Here is a 17,392-nt window from a genome sequence, read left to right on the forward strand (position 1 = left end):
TTATTAAGCGCTTACTATGTGCCAAGCACTGTTCTAAGCGCTGGGAGTTTACGAGATAATAATAATAATAACGGCATTTATTAAGCGCTTACTATGTGCCAAGCACTGTTCTAAGTGCTGGGGAGTTTACAAGATGATCAGGTTGTCCCACATGGGGCTCACAGTCCTAATCCCTGCTAATTAGTACAGTGCTCTGGACACAGGAAGCGCTCAATAAATACGATTGAATGAATGACTATAATAATAATAATAATGGCATTTATGAAGCACTTACTATGTGCCAAGCACTGTCCTAAGCGCTGGGGAGTTTACAAGATGATCAGGTTGTCCCACATGGGGCTCACAGTCCTAAACCCTGCTAATTAGTACAGTGCTCTGGACACAGGAAGTGCTCAATAAATACGATTGAATGAATGACTATAATAATAATAATGGCATTTACTAAGCGCTTACTATGTGCAAAGCACTGTTCTAAGCGCTGGGAGTTTGCAAGATGATCAGGTTGTCCCACATGGGGCTCACAGTCCTAAACCCTGCTAATTAGTACAGTTCTCTGGACACAGGAAGCGCTCAATAAATACAATTGAATGAATGACTATAATAATAATAATAATAATAATGGCATTTATTAAGCGCTCACTATGTGCAAAGCACTGTTCTAAGCGCTGGGAGTTTACAAGATAATAATAATAATAATAATAATAATAATGGCATTTATTAAGCGCTTACTGTGTGCCAAGCACTGTTCTAAGCACTGGGGAGGTTACAAGATGATCAGGTTGTCCCATATGGGGCTCACAGTCCTAATCCCTGCTAATTAGTACAGTGCTCTGGACACAGGAAGCGCTCAATAAATACGATTGAATGAAATGAATGAATGAATATAATAATAATAATAATAATAATAATAATGCACTTATTAAGCGCTTACTATGTGCCAAGCACTGTTCTAAGCGCTGGAGAGGTTACAAGGTGACCAGGTTGTCCCACATGGGGCTCACAGTCTTAATCCCCGCTAATTAGAAAACACTTAATAAGACTGTGAGCCCACTGTTGGGTAGGGACTGTCTCTATATGTTGCCAACTTGTTCATTCAATCATTCAATCGTATTTATTGAGCGCTTACTGTGTGCAGAGCACTGTACTAAGCGCTTGGGAAGTACAAGTTGGATGGCAAAAGGGGTGAAGTGTGCCCTGCTTAAATGAAACTGCACTTCTCACATGAGATATACAGAACTGTGAAAAATAAGTGATCTTAGAAGCATCCTTCATCCTGTGTAAATTTTGTTGGCAAGTACCCTTATATTAAACTGCTTTAAAAGCATAAAAGCTAAATGACTTTGCTGTACGTTTGTGACTGAGTGAAACCATTCCTGTTTCTCTAGAGATTTCCCAATTTTCTTTCAAAATAAATATACTATCGCGATGATTCATGACGATATATTATTAAGGCAGTTCACACTAAAATACACGCTACGAGGCCATTAAATTGAATGTTCGCATTCAAACTTACTAGCGCCTAGTCCAGTGCTCTGCACACAGTAAGCGCTCAATAAATACGATTGGTTGATTGATCGATGACCCCTGATTGACCGCAAACTTACACTTCATGGGCGAGCAGAGGGTCAGGGAACGTGCCTGCCGACCTCCGCTGTGCCGACTTCATCCAGGCACTTAGCACAGCGCTCTGCACACAGTGAGCGCTCAATAAATAGGACTGCAGTAGGGTCTTACCTCTCTTGGTGTTGCTGAAGGAGCAGCTGCACTTTGTCCTGCGATTCGTTCTGCAGTGATTCCAGTTGCTCTGCCACCTGGATTAGCCCGGAATAGGATGCGGAAGTGGAAAATCGGGGACAAATCCTGCTTTCTCCAACTTTAAGGAATCAGATCCGCGGGGTCGGACGGCCTGAGGCCCTGCGGGCCCCTAGCCCTTTCTCAGAGGCCACTGAGGACCGGGAAATGGGTCTATTATAGTAGTTATATAATATATGAGTTATATTATTATATATAATATATACATTATATATTATTATATAATATATTAGTTATATTATCATTATATTATACTAGTGGAGCAGCGTGGCTCAGTGGAAAGAGCCCGGGCTTTGGAGTCAGAGGTCAGGGGTTCAAATCCCGGCTCCGCCACTTGTCAGCTGTGTGACTTTGGGCAAGTCACTTCACTTCTCTGGGCCTCAGTTGCCTCATCTGTCAAATGGGGATGAAGACTGTGAGCCCCCCGTGGGACAATCTGATCACCTTGTAACCTCCCCAGCGCTTAGAACAGTGCTTTGCACATAGTAAGCGCTTAATAAATGACATTATTATTATTATTATTATTAGTGTTATATTACTTCTTTCCTTCCTTCATTCGTCCGATCCTATTTACTGAGAGCTTACTGAGCACCTGGGAGAGTGCTCAATACAACAGAACAGATCCGGTCCCTGCCCACAACGAGCTTACAGTCCAGGGCGGAGAAGGAAATCAATCCCGTTGTTGGGCAGGGACCGTCTCTATCTGTTCATTCATTCCTTCAATCGTATTTATTGAGCGCTTACTGTGTGCAGGGCACTGGACTAAGCGCTTGGGAAGGACAAGCTTGGGAAGTATCAGAGAAGCAGCATGGCTCGGCGGAAAGAGCCCGGGCTTTGGAGTCAGAGGTCATGGGTTCAAATCCCAGCTCCGCCAGTTGTCGGCTGTGTGACTTTGGGCAAGTCACTTCACTTCTCTGTGCCCCAGTTCCCTCATCTGTAAAATGGGGATGAAGACTGGGAGCCCCACGTGGGACAACCTGATCACCCTGTATCCTCCCCAGTGCTTAGAACAGTGCTTTGCACATAGTGAGCGCTTAACAAATGCCAATTATTATTATGAGAAGCAGTGTGGCGCAGTGGAAAGAGCCCGGGCTTTGGAGTCGGAGGTCATGGGTTCCAATCCCGGCCCCGCCACTTGTCAGCTGTGTGACTTTGGGCAAGTCACTTAACTTCTCTGTGCCTCAGTTCCCTCATCTGCAAAACGGGGGTGAAGACTGTGAGCCCCCCGTGGGGCAACCTGATCACCTTGTAACCTCCCCAGCGCTTAGAACAGTGCTTTGCACATAGTAAGCTCTTAATAAATGCCATCAAAAAAAAAGTACACATTGGCAACATATAGAAACGGTCCCTACCCAACAGCGGGCTCACAGTCTAGAAGAGCAGGCTTGTTGCCAACTTGTACTTCCCGAGCGCTTAGTACAGTTCTCTGCACACAGTCGGCGCTCAATAAATACGATTCAACGAATGAATGAATACAAATAAATAAATGACAGATATCTACGTAAATGCTGTGGAGCTGGGACGAAAAAAGGAGCGGGAGAAGAGGAAAGGGCGGGCTTAGTCAAGGAAGGCCTCTTGGAGGAGATGTTATAATGTACTCTCCCAAGTGCTAAGTACGTTGCTTTGCACACCGCAAGCGCTCAATAAATACGATAATAATAATAATGGTATTTATTAAGCGCTTACTATGTGCCGAGCACTGTTCTAAGCGCTGGGGAGGTTACAAGGTGATCAGGTTGTCCCACCGGGGGCTCACAGTCTTCATCCCCATTTGACAGATGAGGGAACTGGGGCAGAGACTAATAATAATAATAATAACAATGGCATTTATTAAGCAGTTACTATGTGCCAAGCACTGTTCTAAGCGCTGGGGAGGTTACAAGGTGATCAGGTTGTCCCACGGTGGGGCTCACAGTCTCAATCCCCATTTTCCAGATGAGGTCACTGAGGCCCAGGGAAGCGAAGTGACTTGCTCAAAGTCGCACAGCTGACAATTAGCGGAGCGGAGAAAATGGGGATTGAGACTGCGAGCCCCACACGGGACAGGGACAGTGTCCAACCTGATTTGCTTGCCCCCACCCCAGCGCTTAGTACAGTGCCTGGCTCATAGTAGAGCTTAATAATAATAATAATAATAATAATGGCATTTATTAAGCAGTTACTATGTGCCAAGCACTGTTCTAAGCGCTGGGGAGGTTACAAGGTGATCAGGTTGTCCCACGGTGGGGCTCACAGTCTCAATCCCCATTTTACAGATGAGGTCATTGAGGCCCAGGGAAGTGAAGTGACTTGCCCAAAGTCGCACAGCTGACAATTAGCGGAGCAGAGAAAATGGGGATTGAGACTGCGAGCCCCACACGGGACAGGGACCACGTTCAGCCTGATTTGCTTGTCCCCACCCCAGCGCTTAGTACAGTGCCTGGCTCATAGTAGAGCTTAATAATAATAATAATAATGGCATTTATTAAGTGCTTACTATGTGCAAAGCACTGTTCTAAGCGCTGGGGAGGTTACAAGGTGATCAGGTTGTCCCACGGGGGGCTCACAGTCTTCATCCCCATTTGACAGATGAGGGAACTGAGGCAGAGACTAATAATAATAATAATAATAATGGCATTTATTAAGCACTTACTATGTGCCAAGCACTGTTCTAAGCGCTGGGGAGTTTACAAGGTGATCAGGTTGTCCCACAGGGGGCTCACAGTCTCAATCCCCATTTTCCAGATGAGGTCACTGAGGCCCAGGGAAGCGAAGTGACTTGCCCAAAGTCGCACAGCTGACAATTAGCGGAGCGGAGAAAATGGGGACTGAGCCTGTGAGCCCCACATGGGACAGGGACTGCGTCCAGCCTGATTTGCTTGTCCCCACCCCAGCGCTTAGTACAGTGCCTGGCTCATAGTAGAGTTTAATAATAATAATAATAATAATGATGGCATTTATTAAGCACTTACTATGTGCAAAGCACTGTTCTAAGCACTGGGGAGGTTACAAGGTGATCAGATTGTCCCACGGGGGGCTCACAGTCTTCATCCCCATTTGACAGATGAGGGAACTGAGGCAGAGACTAATAATAATAATAATGACATTTATTAAGCGCTTACTATGTGCCAAGCACTGTTCTAAGCGCTGGGGAGGTTACAAGGTGATCAGGTTGTCCCACGGGGGGCTCACAGTCTTCATCCCCATTTGACAGATGAGGGAACTGAGGCAGAGACTAATAATAATAATAATAATAATGGCATTTATTAAGCGCTTACTATGTGCAAAGCACTGTTCTAAGCGCTGGGGAGGTTACAAGGTGATCAGGTTGTCCCACGGGGGGCTCACAGTCTTCATCCCCATTTGACAGATGAGGGAACTGAGGCAGAGACTAATAATAATAATAATAATAATGGCATTTATTAAGCGCTTACTATGTGCAAAGCACTGTTCTAAGCACTGGGGAGGTTACAAGGTGATCAGGTTGTCCCACGGGGGGCTCACAGTCTTCATCCCCATTTGACAGATGAGGGAACTGAGGCAGAGACTAATAATAATAATAATGGCATTTATTAAGCGCTTACTAGGTGCAAAGCACTGTTCTAAGCGCTGGGGAGGTTACAAGGTGATCAGGTTGTCCCACGGGGGGCTCACAGTCTTCATCCCCATTTGACAGATGAGGGAACTGAGGCAGAGACTAATAATAATAATAATAATAATGGCATTTATTAAGCGCTTACTATGTGCAAAGCACTGTTCTAAGCACTGGGGAGGTTACAGGGTGATCAGGTTGTCCCACGGGGGGCTCACAGTCTTCATCCCCATTTGACAGATGAGGGAACTGAGGCAGAGACTAATAATAATAATAATGGCATTTATTAAGCGCTTACTAGGTGCAAAGCACTGTTCTAAGCGCTGGGGAGGTTACAAGGTGATCAGGTTGTTCCACGGGGGGGCTCACAGTCTCAATCCCCATTTTCCAGATGAGGTCACTGAGGCCCAGGGAAGCGAAGCGACTTGCCCGAAGTCGCACAGCCGACAGCTGGCGGAGTCAGGACTTGAACCCCTGACCTCTGACTCCAAAGCCCGGGCTCTTTCCATTAACAAATACCATTATTATTATTATAAAGATATCCTCCCCAGGGGCAGGATTATCTGAACACGTTTCGCTACGTTTTTCCCCGGAAGCACCCGGGAGAATTGACTGAAGGACTAAAAGCAGCTCTCACCACTTACTGGGAAAATCCTCCCTTTGAGATAGGCCAGCTCGGCGTCTAATTCCCGTAGGACTCTGCCAATCGCCGGGCCCAGGCGGCGGACGTGGAGGTCGGCGGCGGCCTCGTGCCCGTCCACCGTCTTGCCCGTGCGCTCCTCGAAGTCCACGAGGACGTGGCGGATTTCCCGCAGGGCCTCTTCCTGGCTCCGCACGGCTTTCCGGAGCTGCTCCGACCGATCGCCGCTCTCCCGGAGCATCTCTTCCTGCAGGCGGCCGGCGGCCTCCAGTTCCTCAATTGTGGCCTGGAATTGGGATTTGACCTCCTCCTGACTCTGTGCCTCCTTTCTCCTGAGGGACAAACAGGCCCAGGGGATAATTAACCTCCTCCGGCCTGTGAGCTGGCTCGAGAAGCGGCGTGGCTCGGTGGAAAGAGCCCGGGCTTTGGAGTCAGGGGTCATGGGTTCGAATCCCGACTCCGCCACGTGGCAGCTGTGGGACCTTGGGCAAGTCACTTCACTTCTCTGAGCCTCAGTTTTCTCATTTGCAAAGGCTGTGAACCCCACATGGGACAACCTGATCACTTTGTATCCCCCCTCCAGCGCTTAGAACAGTGCTTTGCACTTAACTTCTCTGAGCCTCAGTTATCTCATTTGCAAAATGGGTGTTAAGACTGTGAACCCCACATGGGACAACCTGATCACTTTGTATCCCCCCTCCCAGCGCTTAGAACAGTGCTTTGTACATAGTAAGCGCTTAACAAATGCCAACATTATTATTATTAAGCTGCTTTGTTTTGTATCAATCAATCCATCAATCAATCATATTGATTGAGCGCTTACTGTGTGCGTATATATATATATATATATGTATACATGTTTGTACATATTTATTACTCTATTTATTTATTTTACTTGTACAGATCTATTCTATTTATTTTATTTTGTTAGTATGTTTGGTTTTGTTCTCTGTCTTCCCCCTTTTAGACTGTGAGCCCACTGTTGGGTAGGGACTGTCTCTATATGTTGCCGATTTGTACTTCCCAAGCGCTTAGTACAGTGCTCTGCACATAGTAAGCGCTCAATAAATACGATTGATGATGATGCGTGGGAAGTACAATCAATCAATCAATCGTATTTACTCATTCATTCATTCATTCATTCAATCGTATTTATTGAGTGCTTACTGTGTGCTTGGGAAGTATAATCAGTCAATCAATCAATCATATTTATTCATTCATTCATTCAATCGTATTTATTGAGCGCTTACTGTGTGCAGAGCACTGTATAAATCATGTAAGTTGTTTATAGTAGTATCTATCTCCCTCTACACTGCAAACTCGTTGTGGGCAGGGAATGTGTCTACCCATTCTGTTGTGCTGTACTCTCCCGGACGCTCAGTACAGTGCTCTGTGCACAGTGAGTGCTCCGTAAAACCACAGGTTGATTAGCCTTTAGTTTTCCCTGACGAATGTGAGCCCACTGCTGGGTAGGGACCATCTCTATATGTTGCCAACTTGTACTTCCCAAGCGCTTAGTACAGTGCTCTGCACACAGTAAGCGCTTAATAAATACGATTGATGATGGATGTAGAATTTTAAACTCACTTTCAACGCCTTCCCCGATTAAACCCGCTTATTCCCCCCCCCGGCTCTCTCTCCCTTCTGCGTCATCTTTGCCCCTCAATCTCCAGAGAATTAGTCCTCCCTATGATGCGTCCAAAATATACTAATCTAAATCAAGATATTTGGCCTTCTGAGGCCCACACTGGCTCAACTGGCTGCGATTCCCATTTGTTTGTCTTCTGCCCCGTCCGGCGGTATTCCCAAAATTCTTCTCCAAGGCCGCCTTTCCAAAGACTCCGTGAACATACCTGATGTCAATTAAGGCGTCTCTCTCCAGTTGCACTTCCTGAAGCTTCGTTTGCAGTTCGAAGATCGACTGTCTTAAATGGTACTTCTGTTTCTCCTGCGATTCGGTGGTCTGGAAAAAGTCGCCCCCCGAAAAGCTGGTTTATTTGACATACGGCGTGGCTTTAGTGGACTGAAAAAGTCCCCCGAAAAAGCTGGTTCCTTTGACATACGGCGTCGCTTAGTTTCTAGTTTCTAGAGGAGAAAGTTCCTCTATCATTACTGCCTGTTTCCGTCTCTGTATCATCGGTCGTATTTATTGAGCGCTTACTGTGTGCAGAGCACTGGACTAAGCGCTTGGGAAGTACAAATTGGCAACATATAGAGACGGTCCCTACCCAACAGTGGGCTCACAGTCTAGAAGGGGGAGACAGAGAACAAAACAAAACATATTAACAAAATAAAATAAATAGAATAGTAGAATATGTACAAGTAAAATAGAGTAATAAATATTAAGATTAAGGGATAAACTCTGGAGATGTTGTGGGCTTCTAGACTGCGAGCCCACTGTTGGGTAGGGACCGTCTCTATATGTTGCCAACTTGGACTTCCCGAGCGCTTAGTACAGTGCTCTGCACACAGTAAGCGCTCAATAAATACGATTGATTGATTGATTGGAGGGCGGACTGACAGGATTTGGTGACTGAATACAGGGGTTGGAAAGAAAAAAGTGACGGAGAGAGAAAAGCAGCGTGATGTCCGCGCTGGGGTAGATCCCCGCTAATCGGTCCCCGTCCCACACGGGCCTCACGGTCTTAATCCCCATTTTGCAGAGGAGCTCACTGAGCCACGGTGAAGAGAAGTGACTCGTCCAAGGTCACACGGCAGACGAGCGGCAGAGCGGAGACTAGAACCCGGATCCCTCGGGATCCCGGGCCCGGGCCCTTTCCGCTAGGCCACGCTGCTTCCCCGTTGTGCGACCTAGAAACTAAAAACTTAAAACTACTTCCCCCTTCTAGACTGTGAGCCCGTTGTTGGGGAGGGACCGTGTCTAGGGAAGCAGTGTGGCTCAGTGGAAAGAGCCCGGGCTTTGGAGTCAGAAGTCCTGGGTTCAAATCCCGGCTCTGCCAATTGTCAGCTGGGTGACTTTGGGCAAGTCACTTCACTCCTCTGGGCCTCGGTTCCCTCATCTGTAAAATGGGGATGACGACTGGGAGCCCCCCGTGGGACAACCTGATCACCTTGTAACCTCCCCAGTGCATAGTAACTGCTTAATAAATGCCATTATTAGTAGTAGTATTACTATTAGTCTCCATGGGGATGAAGACTGTGAGCCCCCCGTGGGACAACCTGATCACCTTGTAACCTCCCCAGTGCATAGTAACTGCTTAATAAACGCCATTATTAGTAGTAGTATTACTATTAGTCTCCATGGGGATGAAGACTGGGAGCCCCCCGTGGGACAACCCGATCACCTTGTAACCTCCCCAGCGCATAGTAACTGCTTAATAAACGCCATTATTAGTAGTAGTATTACTATTAGTCTCTAGGGAAGCAGCGTGGCTCAGTGGAAAGAGCCCGGGCTTTGGAGTCAGAGGTCATGGGTTCAAATCCCGGCTCTGCCAATTGTCAGCTGGGTGACTTTGGGCAAGTCACTTCACTTCTCTGGGCCTTGGTTCCCTCATCTGTAAAATGGGGATGAAGACTGGGAGCCCCCCGTGGGACAACCTGATCACCTTGTAACCTCCCCAGCGCATAGTAACTGCTTAATAAACGCCATTATTAGTAGTAGTATTACTATTAGTTTCCATGGGGATGAAGACTGTGAGCCCCCCGTGGGACAACCCGATCACCTTGTAACCTCCCCAACGCTTAGAACAGTGCTTTGCAAATAGTAAGTGCTTAATAAATGCCATTATTAGTAGTAGTATTACTATTAGTCTCCTTGGGGATGAAGACTGGGAGCCCCCCATGGGACAACCCGATCACCTTGTAACCTCCCCAGCGCTTAGAACAGTGCTTGGCACATGGTAAGCGCTTAATAAATGCCATCATCATTATTATTGCAGAAGCCATTAAATTAAGGTGGTTTTTATTCTTTTCCAGTTATACGCCCGATGGCTTTGGTTACGTGATACTGGCATATCTGTTTGGCCCTTCTAAACCGTGAGCCCGTTGTTGGGTAGGGACCGTCTTTATGTGTTGCCGATTTGTCCTTCCCAAGCGCTTAGTACAGTGCTCTGCACCGTCTTTTAGGCTGTGAGCCCACTGTTGGGTAGGGACTGTCTCTATATGTTGCCAATCTGTACTTCCCAAGCGCTCAGTCCAGTGCTGTGCACATAGTAAGCGCTCAATAAACACGATTGATGATGATGTGTTGCCGATTTGTCCTTCCCAAGCGCTTAGTCCAGTGCTCTGCACACAGTAAGCACCTAATAAATACGATTGAATGAATGAATGAATTATTATTATTATTATCTGTTGCCGATTTGTACTTCCCAAGCACTTAGTTACACACAGGAAGCGCTCAATTAATACGACCGGACGAAAACGGTCCCACGGTAGAAGACACTCTCGCAACTCACTTCACTTAGCCTCTTCTGCAAATCTTTGACTTGACACGAGTACTCCTCGACGACTCTCTCCATGTGTTCTTTTCCAGGACAAGGAGCGATTTTCCTCTGGGAATCAAAGTCTAGTTCATATGTAGAAACTACCGTGTTTTTCGCTGAAAGGCCAGGCCCAGAAGTGGCAATATTTTCCACCACCGTGCCGTGAAGCGAAGACGTGGTGGTCCGGTTCGGACTACCCATGTAGGCACTAGTAGATGCTGAAAATTAAAAAACAAGCACGCTTATTACGGTGCTGAGTGCTTAAGCACTCCATCCCCTCTCCATCCCCCTCATTTTACCTCATCATCATCATCAATTGTATTTACTGAGCGCTTACTATGTGCAGAGCACTGTACTAAGCCTTGGGAAGCACAAATTGGCAACATATAGAGACAGTCCCTACCCAACAGCGGGCTCACAGTCTAAAAGGGGGAGACAGAGAACAAAACCAAACATACTAACAAAATAAAATAAATAGGATAGATATGTACAAGTAAAATAAATAAATAAATAGAGTAATAAATCTGTACAAACATATATACATATATCCAGGTGCTGTGGGGAAGGGAAGGAGGTAAGATGGGGGGGGATGGAGAGGGGGACGAGGGGGAAAGGAAGGAAAACCTCCTTCATCATCATCATCATCATCATCAATCGTATTTATTGAGTGCTTACTGTGTGCAGAGCACTGTACTACTACTACTAATAATAATAATGGTATTTGTTAAGCGCTTACTATGTGCAAAGCACTGTTCTAAGCGCTGGGGTAGATACAAGGTAATCAGGTTGTCCCACGTGGGGCTTACAGTCTTCATCCCCATTTTACAGATGAGGGAACTGAGGCCCAGAGAAGTGAAGTGACTGGCCCAAAGTCACACAGCTGACAAGTGGCAGAGCTGGGATTTGAACCCACGACATCGGACTCCAAAGCCCGGGCTCTTCTCCACTGAGCCACGCTGCTTCTCTAAGCGCTTGGGAAGTCCAAGTTGGCAACATATAGAAACGGTCCCTACCCAACAGTGGGCTCACAGTCTAAAAGGGGGAGGCAGAGAACAAAACCAAACATACTAACAAAATAAAATAAATAGAATAGGTATGTACAAGTAAAATAAATAGAGTAATAAATATGTACAAACATATATACATATATACAGGTATACATATATACCTCCTTCCCTTCCCCACAGCACCTGTATATATGTATATATGTTTGTACATATTTATTACTCTATTTATTAATTTTACTTCTGCCTATCTAGTCTATTTATTTTATTTTGTTAGTATGTTTGGTTTTGTTCTCTGTCTCCCCCTTCTAGACTGTGAGCCCGCTGTTGGTTAGGGACTGTCTCTATACGTTGCCGACTTGGACTTCCCAAGCGCTTAGTCCAGTGCTCTGCACACAGTAAGCGCTCAATACATATGATTGAATGAATGAACAGTGCTTGGCACATAGTAAGTACTTAATAAATGCCATCATTATTATTATTATTACTAATAAATACCATTCTCCTAATAGCCTGGATGGGTTGTGACTCTAGGAAGCAACAGGGCTCAGTGGAAACAGCCCGGGCTTTGGAGTCAGAGGTCATGGGTTCAAATCCCGGCCCTGCCACTTGTCAGCTGTGTGACTTCGGGCAAGTCACTTCACTTCTCTGTGCCTCAGTGACCTCATCTGTCAAATGGGGATTGAGACTGTGAGCCCCCCGGTGGGACAACCTGATCACCTTGTAACCTCCCCAGCGCTTAGAACAGTGCTTTGCACATAGTAAGTGCTTAATAAATGTCATTATTATTACTATTATTATTATTATTAAGTGACCACTTGATCATTTAGACTGAGCCACAATCCATTTTAATTATTACAAATACGGTAATAATTGTTATTATTATTATTTTATCATTGATTGAACCTACAGGGTACTGGGTTCGTGTGAGCCCGCTATTGGGTAGGGACCGTCTCTATCTGTTGCCAACTTGTACTTCCCAAGCGCTTAATACAGTGCTCTGCACACAGGAAGCGCTCAATAAATACGATTGAATGAATGAATGAAATGGGGATGAAGACTGTGAGCCCCCGATGGGACAACCTGATCACCTTGTAACCTCCCCAGCGCTTAGAACAGTGCTTTGCACATAGTAAGCGCTTCATAAATGCCATTATTATTATTATTATTATTAAGTGACCACTTGATCATTTAGACTGCAGCCGCAATCCATTTTAATTATTACAAATACGGTAATAATTGTTATTATTATTATTATCATTGATTGATTGAACCTACAGGGTACTGGGTTCGTGTGAGCCCGCGGTTGGGCAGGGACCGTCTCTATCTGGTGCCAACTTAGACTTCCCAAGCGCTTAGTCCAGTGCTCTGCACACAGGAGGCGCTCAATAAATACGATTGAATGAATGAATGAAATGGGGATGAAGACTGTGAGCCCCCGGTGGGACAACCTGATCACCTTGTAACCTCCCCAGCGCTTAGGACAGTGCTTTGCACATAGATTAATGGCATTAATGGCATTAATGGCATTAACAATTAATGGCATTAATAAATGCCATTATTATTATTATTATTATTATTATTATTAAGTGACCACGATCATTTAGACTGCAGCCGCAATCCATTTTAATTATTACAAATACGGTAATAATTGCTATTATTATTATTATTATTATTATCATTGATTGATTGAACCTACAGGGTACTGGGTTCGTGTGAGCCCGCGGTTGGGTAGGGACCGTCTCTATCTGGTGCCAACTTGGACTTCCCAAGCGCTTAGTCCAGTGCTCTGCACACAGGAGGCGCTCAATAAATACGATTGAATGAATGAATGGAACGGGTTCTGGGGCAATGTGTGAGGATTCACTACCCTCTAGCGGCCACTAAAACCAAGGAATGGGCTACTGTGTGGACACCAATAGTAGGGTGGTCCCAGAGACCCTCTTTGGGGTGTCCCCCCCACCCCCTTCCAGGTGTTTGTTCTAGCAATCCATCCATCAGTGGTGTCTGCTGAGCGCAGAGCACTGTACTGAACATATCATCATCATCATCAATCGTATTTATTGAGCGCTTACTATGTGCAGAGCACTGTACTGAACATATCATCATCAATAATCGTATTTATTGTGCGCTTGCTATGTGCAGAGCACTGTGCTAAGCGCTTGGGAAGTACAAATTGGCAACACATAGAGACAGTCCCTACCCAACAGTGGGCTCTGTTATATGTTTGTACATATTTATTACTCTATTGATTTATTTATTTTACTTGTCCATATCTATTCTATTTATTTTATTTTGTTAGTATGTTTGGTTTTGCTCTCCGTCTCCCCCTTCTAGAGTGTGAGCCCGCTGTTGGGTTGGGACCGTCTCTATATGTCGCCAACTTGGACTTCCCCAGCGCTTAGTACAGTGCTCTGCACACAGTAAGCGCTCAATAATAATAACAATAATGTTGGTTTTTGTTAAGCGCTTACTATGTGCCAAGCACTGTTCTAAGCGCTGGGGTAGATACAAGGGAATCAGATTGGCCCACGTGGGGCTCCCAGTCTTCATCCCCATTTTCCAGATGAGGGAACGGAGGCCCAGAGAAGTGAAGTGACTTGCCCAAGGTCACACAGCTGACAAGTGGCGGGGCCGGGATTTGAACCCATGACCTCTGACTCCAAACCCCGGGCTCTTTCCAGTGAGCCACGCTGCATCCCCAATAAATAAATACGATTGATTGATTGATAGACTGATTGAACACTTGGGAGAGTACAATAAGTACAATGGAGAAGGAGCGTGGCTCGGTGGAAAGAGCATGGACTTTGGAGTCGGAGGTCACGGGTTCGAATCCCACTCCGCCAATTGTCAGCTGGGTGACTTTGGGCAAGTCCCTTCACTGCTCTGTGCCTCAGTTCCCTCATCTGTAAAATGGGGATAAAGACTGGGAGCCCCCTGAGGTGCAACCTTGCAAGCTCCCCAGCACTTAGAACAGTGCTTGGCACTTAGTAAGCGCTTAATAAATGCCATTATCATCATCATCATCATTATTAATAATAATTTATAATGATAATGTTTGGTATTTGTTAGGCGCTTAGTGTGTGCAAAGCACTATAAACTCCTTGTGGTGATCAGGTGATCAGGTTGTCCCACGGGGGGCTCCCAGTCTTCATCCCCATTTTACAGATGAGGGAACTGAGGCGCAGAGAAGTGAAGTGACTTGCCCAAGGTTACAAGGGGATCAGGTTGTCCCATGGGGGGCTCCCAGTCTTCATCCCCATTTTACAGATGAGGGAACTGAGGCACAGAGAAGTGAAGTGGCTTGCCCAAGGTTACAAGGTGATCAGGTTGTCCCACGGGGGGCTCCCAGTCTTCATCCCCATTTTACAGATGAGGGAACTGAGGCACAGAGAAGTGAAGTGACTTGCCCAAGGTTACAAGGGGATCAGGTTGTCCCACGGGGGGCTCCCAGTCTTCAGCCCCATTTTACAGATGAGGGAACTGAGGCCCCAGCGCTTAGAACAGTGCTTTGCACATAGTAAGCGCTTAATAAATGCCATCATTATATAATCATCATCATCATAATCATCATCATAATAATAATAAGAAGAAGAAGAAAGGGTTGGTAGACACGATCCCTGCCACAAGGAGTTTATAGTGCTTTGCACACACTAAGCGCTTAATACCAAACATTATCATTATAAATTATTATTAATAATGATGATGATAATAATAATAATAATGGCGTTTATTAAGCGCTTACTAGGTGCAAAGCACTGTTCTAAGCGCTGGGGAGGTTACATGGTGATCAGGTTGTCCCACGGGGGCTCACAGTGTTCATCCCCATTTTACAGATGAGGGAACTGAGGCCCAGAGAAGTGAAGTGACTTGCCCACAGCTGACAATTGGCAGAGGCTGGATTTGAACCCATGACCTCTGACTCCAAAGCCGGTGCTCTTTCCACTGAGCCACTGGGTTGGTGATAATAATAATAATGATGGTTATTTGCTAAGCGCTTACTACGTGCCAGGCACTGTTCTAAACGCTGGGGGGGATACGAGCAAATTGGGTTGGACACAGTCCCTGTTTCATGTGGGGCTTGTCATCTCAATCCCCATTTTAATGATGATGATGGCATTTATTAAGCGCTTACTATGTGCAAAGCACTGTTCTAAGCGCTGGGGAGGTTACAAGGGGATCAGGTTGTTCCACGGGGGGCTCACAGTCTTCATCCCCATTTTACAGATGAGGGAACTGAGGCCCAGAGAAGTGAAGTGAGTTGCCCAACGTTACAAGGCGATCAGGTTGTCCCACGGGGGGCTCCCGGTCTTCATCCCCATTGTACAGGTGAGGGAACTGAGGCCCAGAGAAGTGAAGTGACTTGCCCAAGGTTCCAAGGAGATCAGGTTGTCCCACGGGGGGCTCCCGGTCTTCATCCCCATTGTACAGATGAGGGAACTGAGGCACAGAGAAGTTAAGTGACTTGCCCAAGGTTACAAGGGGATCAGGTTGTCCCATGAGGGGCTCCCAGTCTTCATCAACATTTTACAAATGAGGGAACTGAGGCCCAGAGAAGTGAAGTGACTTGCCCAAAGTCACCCAGCTGACAGTTGGCGGAGCCAGGATTTGAACCCGTGACCTCTGACTCCAAAGCCCGGGCTCTTTCCACTGAGCCGCGCTGCTTCTCTAGTCAGGTCAGGTTGGCCACAGTCCCTGTCCCACGTGGGGCTCACCGTCTTAATCCCCATTTTATAGATGAGGAAACTGAGGCACAAAGAGGAATAATAATGATGGGATTTATTAAGCCCTTACTATGTGCCTGGAACTGTACGAGAAGCAGCGTGGTTCAGTGGAAAAGAGCCAGGGCTTTGGAGTCAGAGGTCATGGGTTCGAATCCCCGCTCTGTCAATTGCCAGCTGGGTGACTCTGGGCAAGTCACTTCACTTCTCTGGGCCTCAGTTCCCTCATCTGGAAAATGGGGATGAAGACTGTGAGCCCCTCATGGGACAACCTCATCACCTTGTCTCCCCCTTCTAGACTGTGAGCCCACTGTTGGGTAGGGACCGTCTCTACATGTTGCCAACTTGTACTTTCCAAGTGCTTAGTACAGTGCTCTGCACACAGTAAGCACTCAATAAATACGATTGATTGATGGATGGATTGATTGTAACCTCCCCAGTGCCTAGAACAGTGCTTTGCACACAGTAAGTGCTTAATAAATGCCATTATTATTATTATTATTATTAATCAATCAATCGTATTTGTTGAGCGCTTACTGTGTGCAGAGCACTGTACTAAGCGCTTGGGAAGTCCAAGTTGGCAACATATAGAGTCGGTCCCTACCCAGCGGCGGGCTCACAGTCTTTTATTCTATTTATTTTATTTGGTTTATATGTTTTGTTTTGTCGCCCATCTCCCCCTTCTAGACTGTGAGCCCGCTGTTGGATAGGGGCCGCCTCTATATGTGGCCAACTTGCCCTTCCCAAGCGCTTAGTCCAGTGCTCTGCACACAGTAAGCGCTCAATAAATACGAATGAATGAATGAATGAATGAATGAATGAATGAATGAAAATTACCGTTTGCAGAGCACTGGACTAAGCGCTTGGAAAGTACAATTTGGTAAAAGATAGAGACAATTCAGGGGAAGCAGCGTGGCTCAGTGGAAAGAGCCCGGGCTTTGGAGTCAGAGGTCGTGGGTTCAAATCCCGGCTCCACCGCTTGTCAGCCGGGTGACGTTGGGCAAGTCACTTCACTTCTCTGGGCCTCAGTTCCCTCATCTGTCAAACGGGGATGAAGACTGGGAGCCCCTCGTGGGGCAACCTGATCACCTTGTACCTACCCCAGCGCTTAGAACAGGGCTTTGCACATAGTAAGTGCTTAACAAATACCAACATCATTATTATTATTATTATTATAATCCCTACCCAACAACAGGTTCGCA

At 46.2% G+C, this 17,392-nt stretch overlaps 1 protein-coding gene across 1 annotated transcript in view; it reads right to left on the minus strand.

Moving 5' to 3' along the window:
- The window catches only part of CCDC158 (coiled-coil domain containing 158), a 131,410-nt gene that overhangs the window by 101,834 nt on the left and 12,184 nt on the right, over positions 1 to 17,392 (minus strand). The window contains exons 4-7 of the mRNA XM_038759470.1: positions 10,439 to 10,683; positions 7,877 to 7,986; positions 6,028 to 6,355; positions 1,735 to 1,811 (exon numbers count right to left, since the gene is read on the minus strand). Of these exons, the coding sequence (XP_038615398.1) occupies positions 1,735 to 1,811; positions 6,028 to 6,355; positions 7,877 to 7,986; positions 10,439 to 10,683 (760 nt within the window). The remainder of the gene's footprint in view (positions 1 to 1,734; positions 1,812 to 6,027; positions 6,356 to 7,876; positions 7,987 to 10,438; positions 10,684 to 17,392) is intronic.

The sequence above is a fragment of the Tachyglossus aculeatus genome, chromosome 17 (genome assembly GCF_015852505.1).
Source record: "Tachyglossus aculeatus isolate mTacAcu1 chromosome 17, mTacAcu1.pri, whole genome shotgun sequence".
NCBI lineage: Eukaryota > Metazoa > Chordata > Mammalia > Monotremata > Tachyglossidae > Tachyglossus > Tachyglossus aculeatus.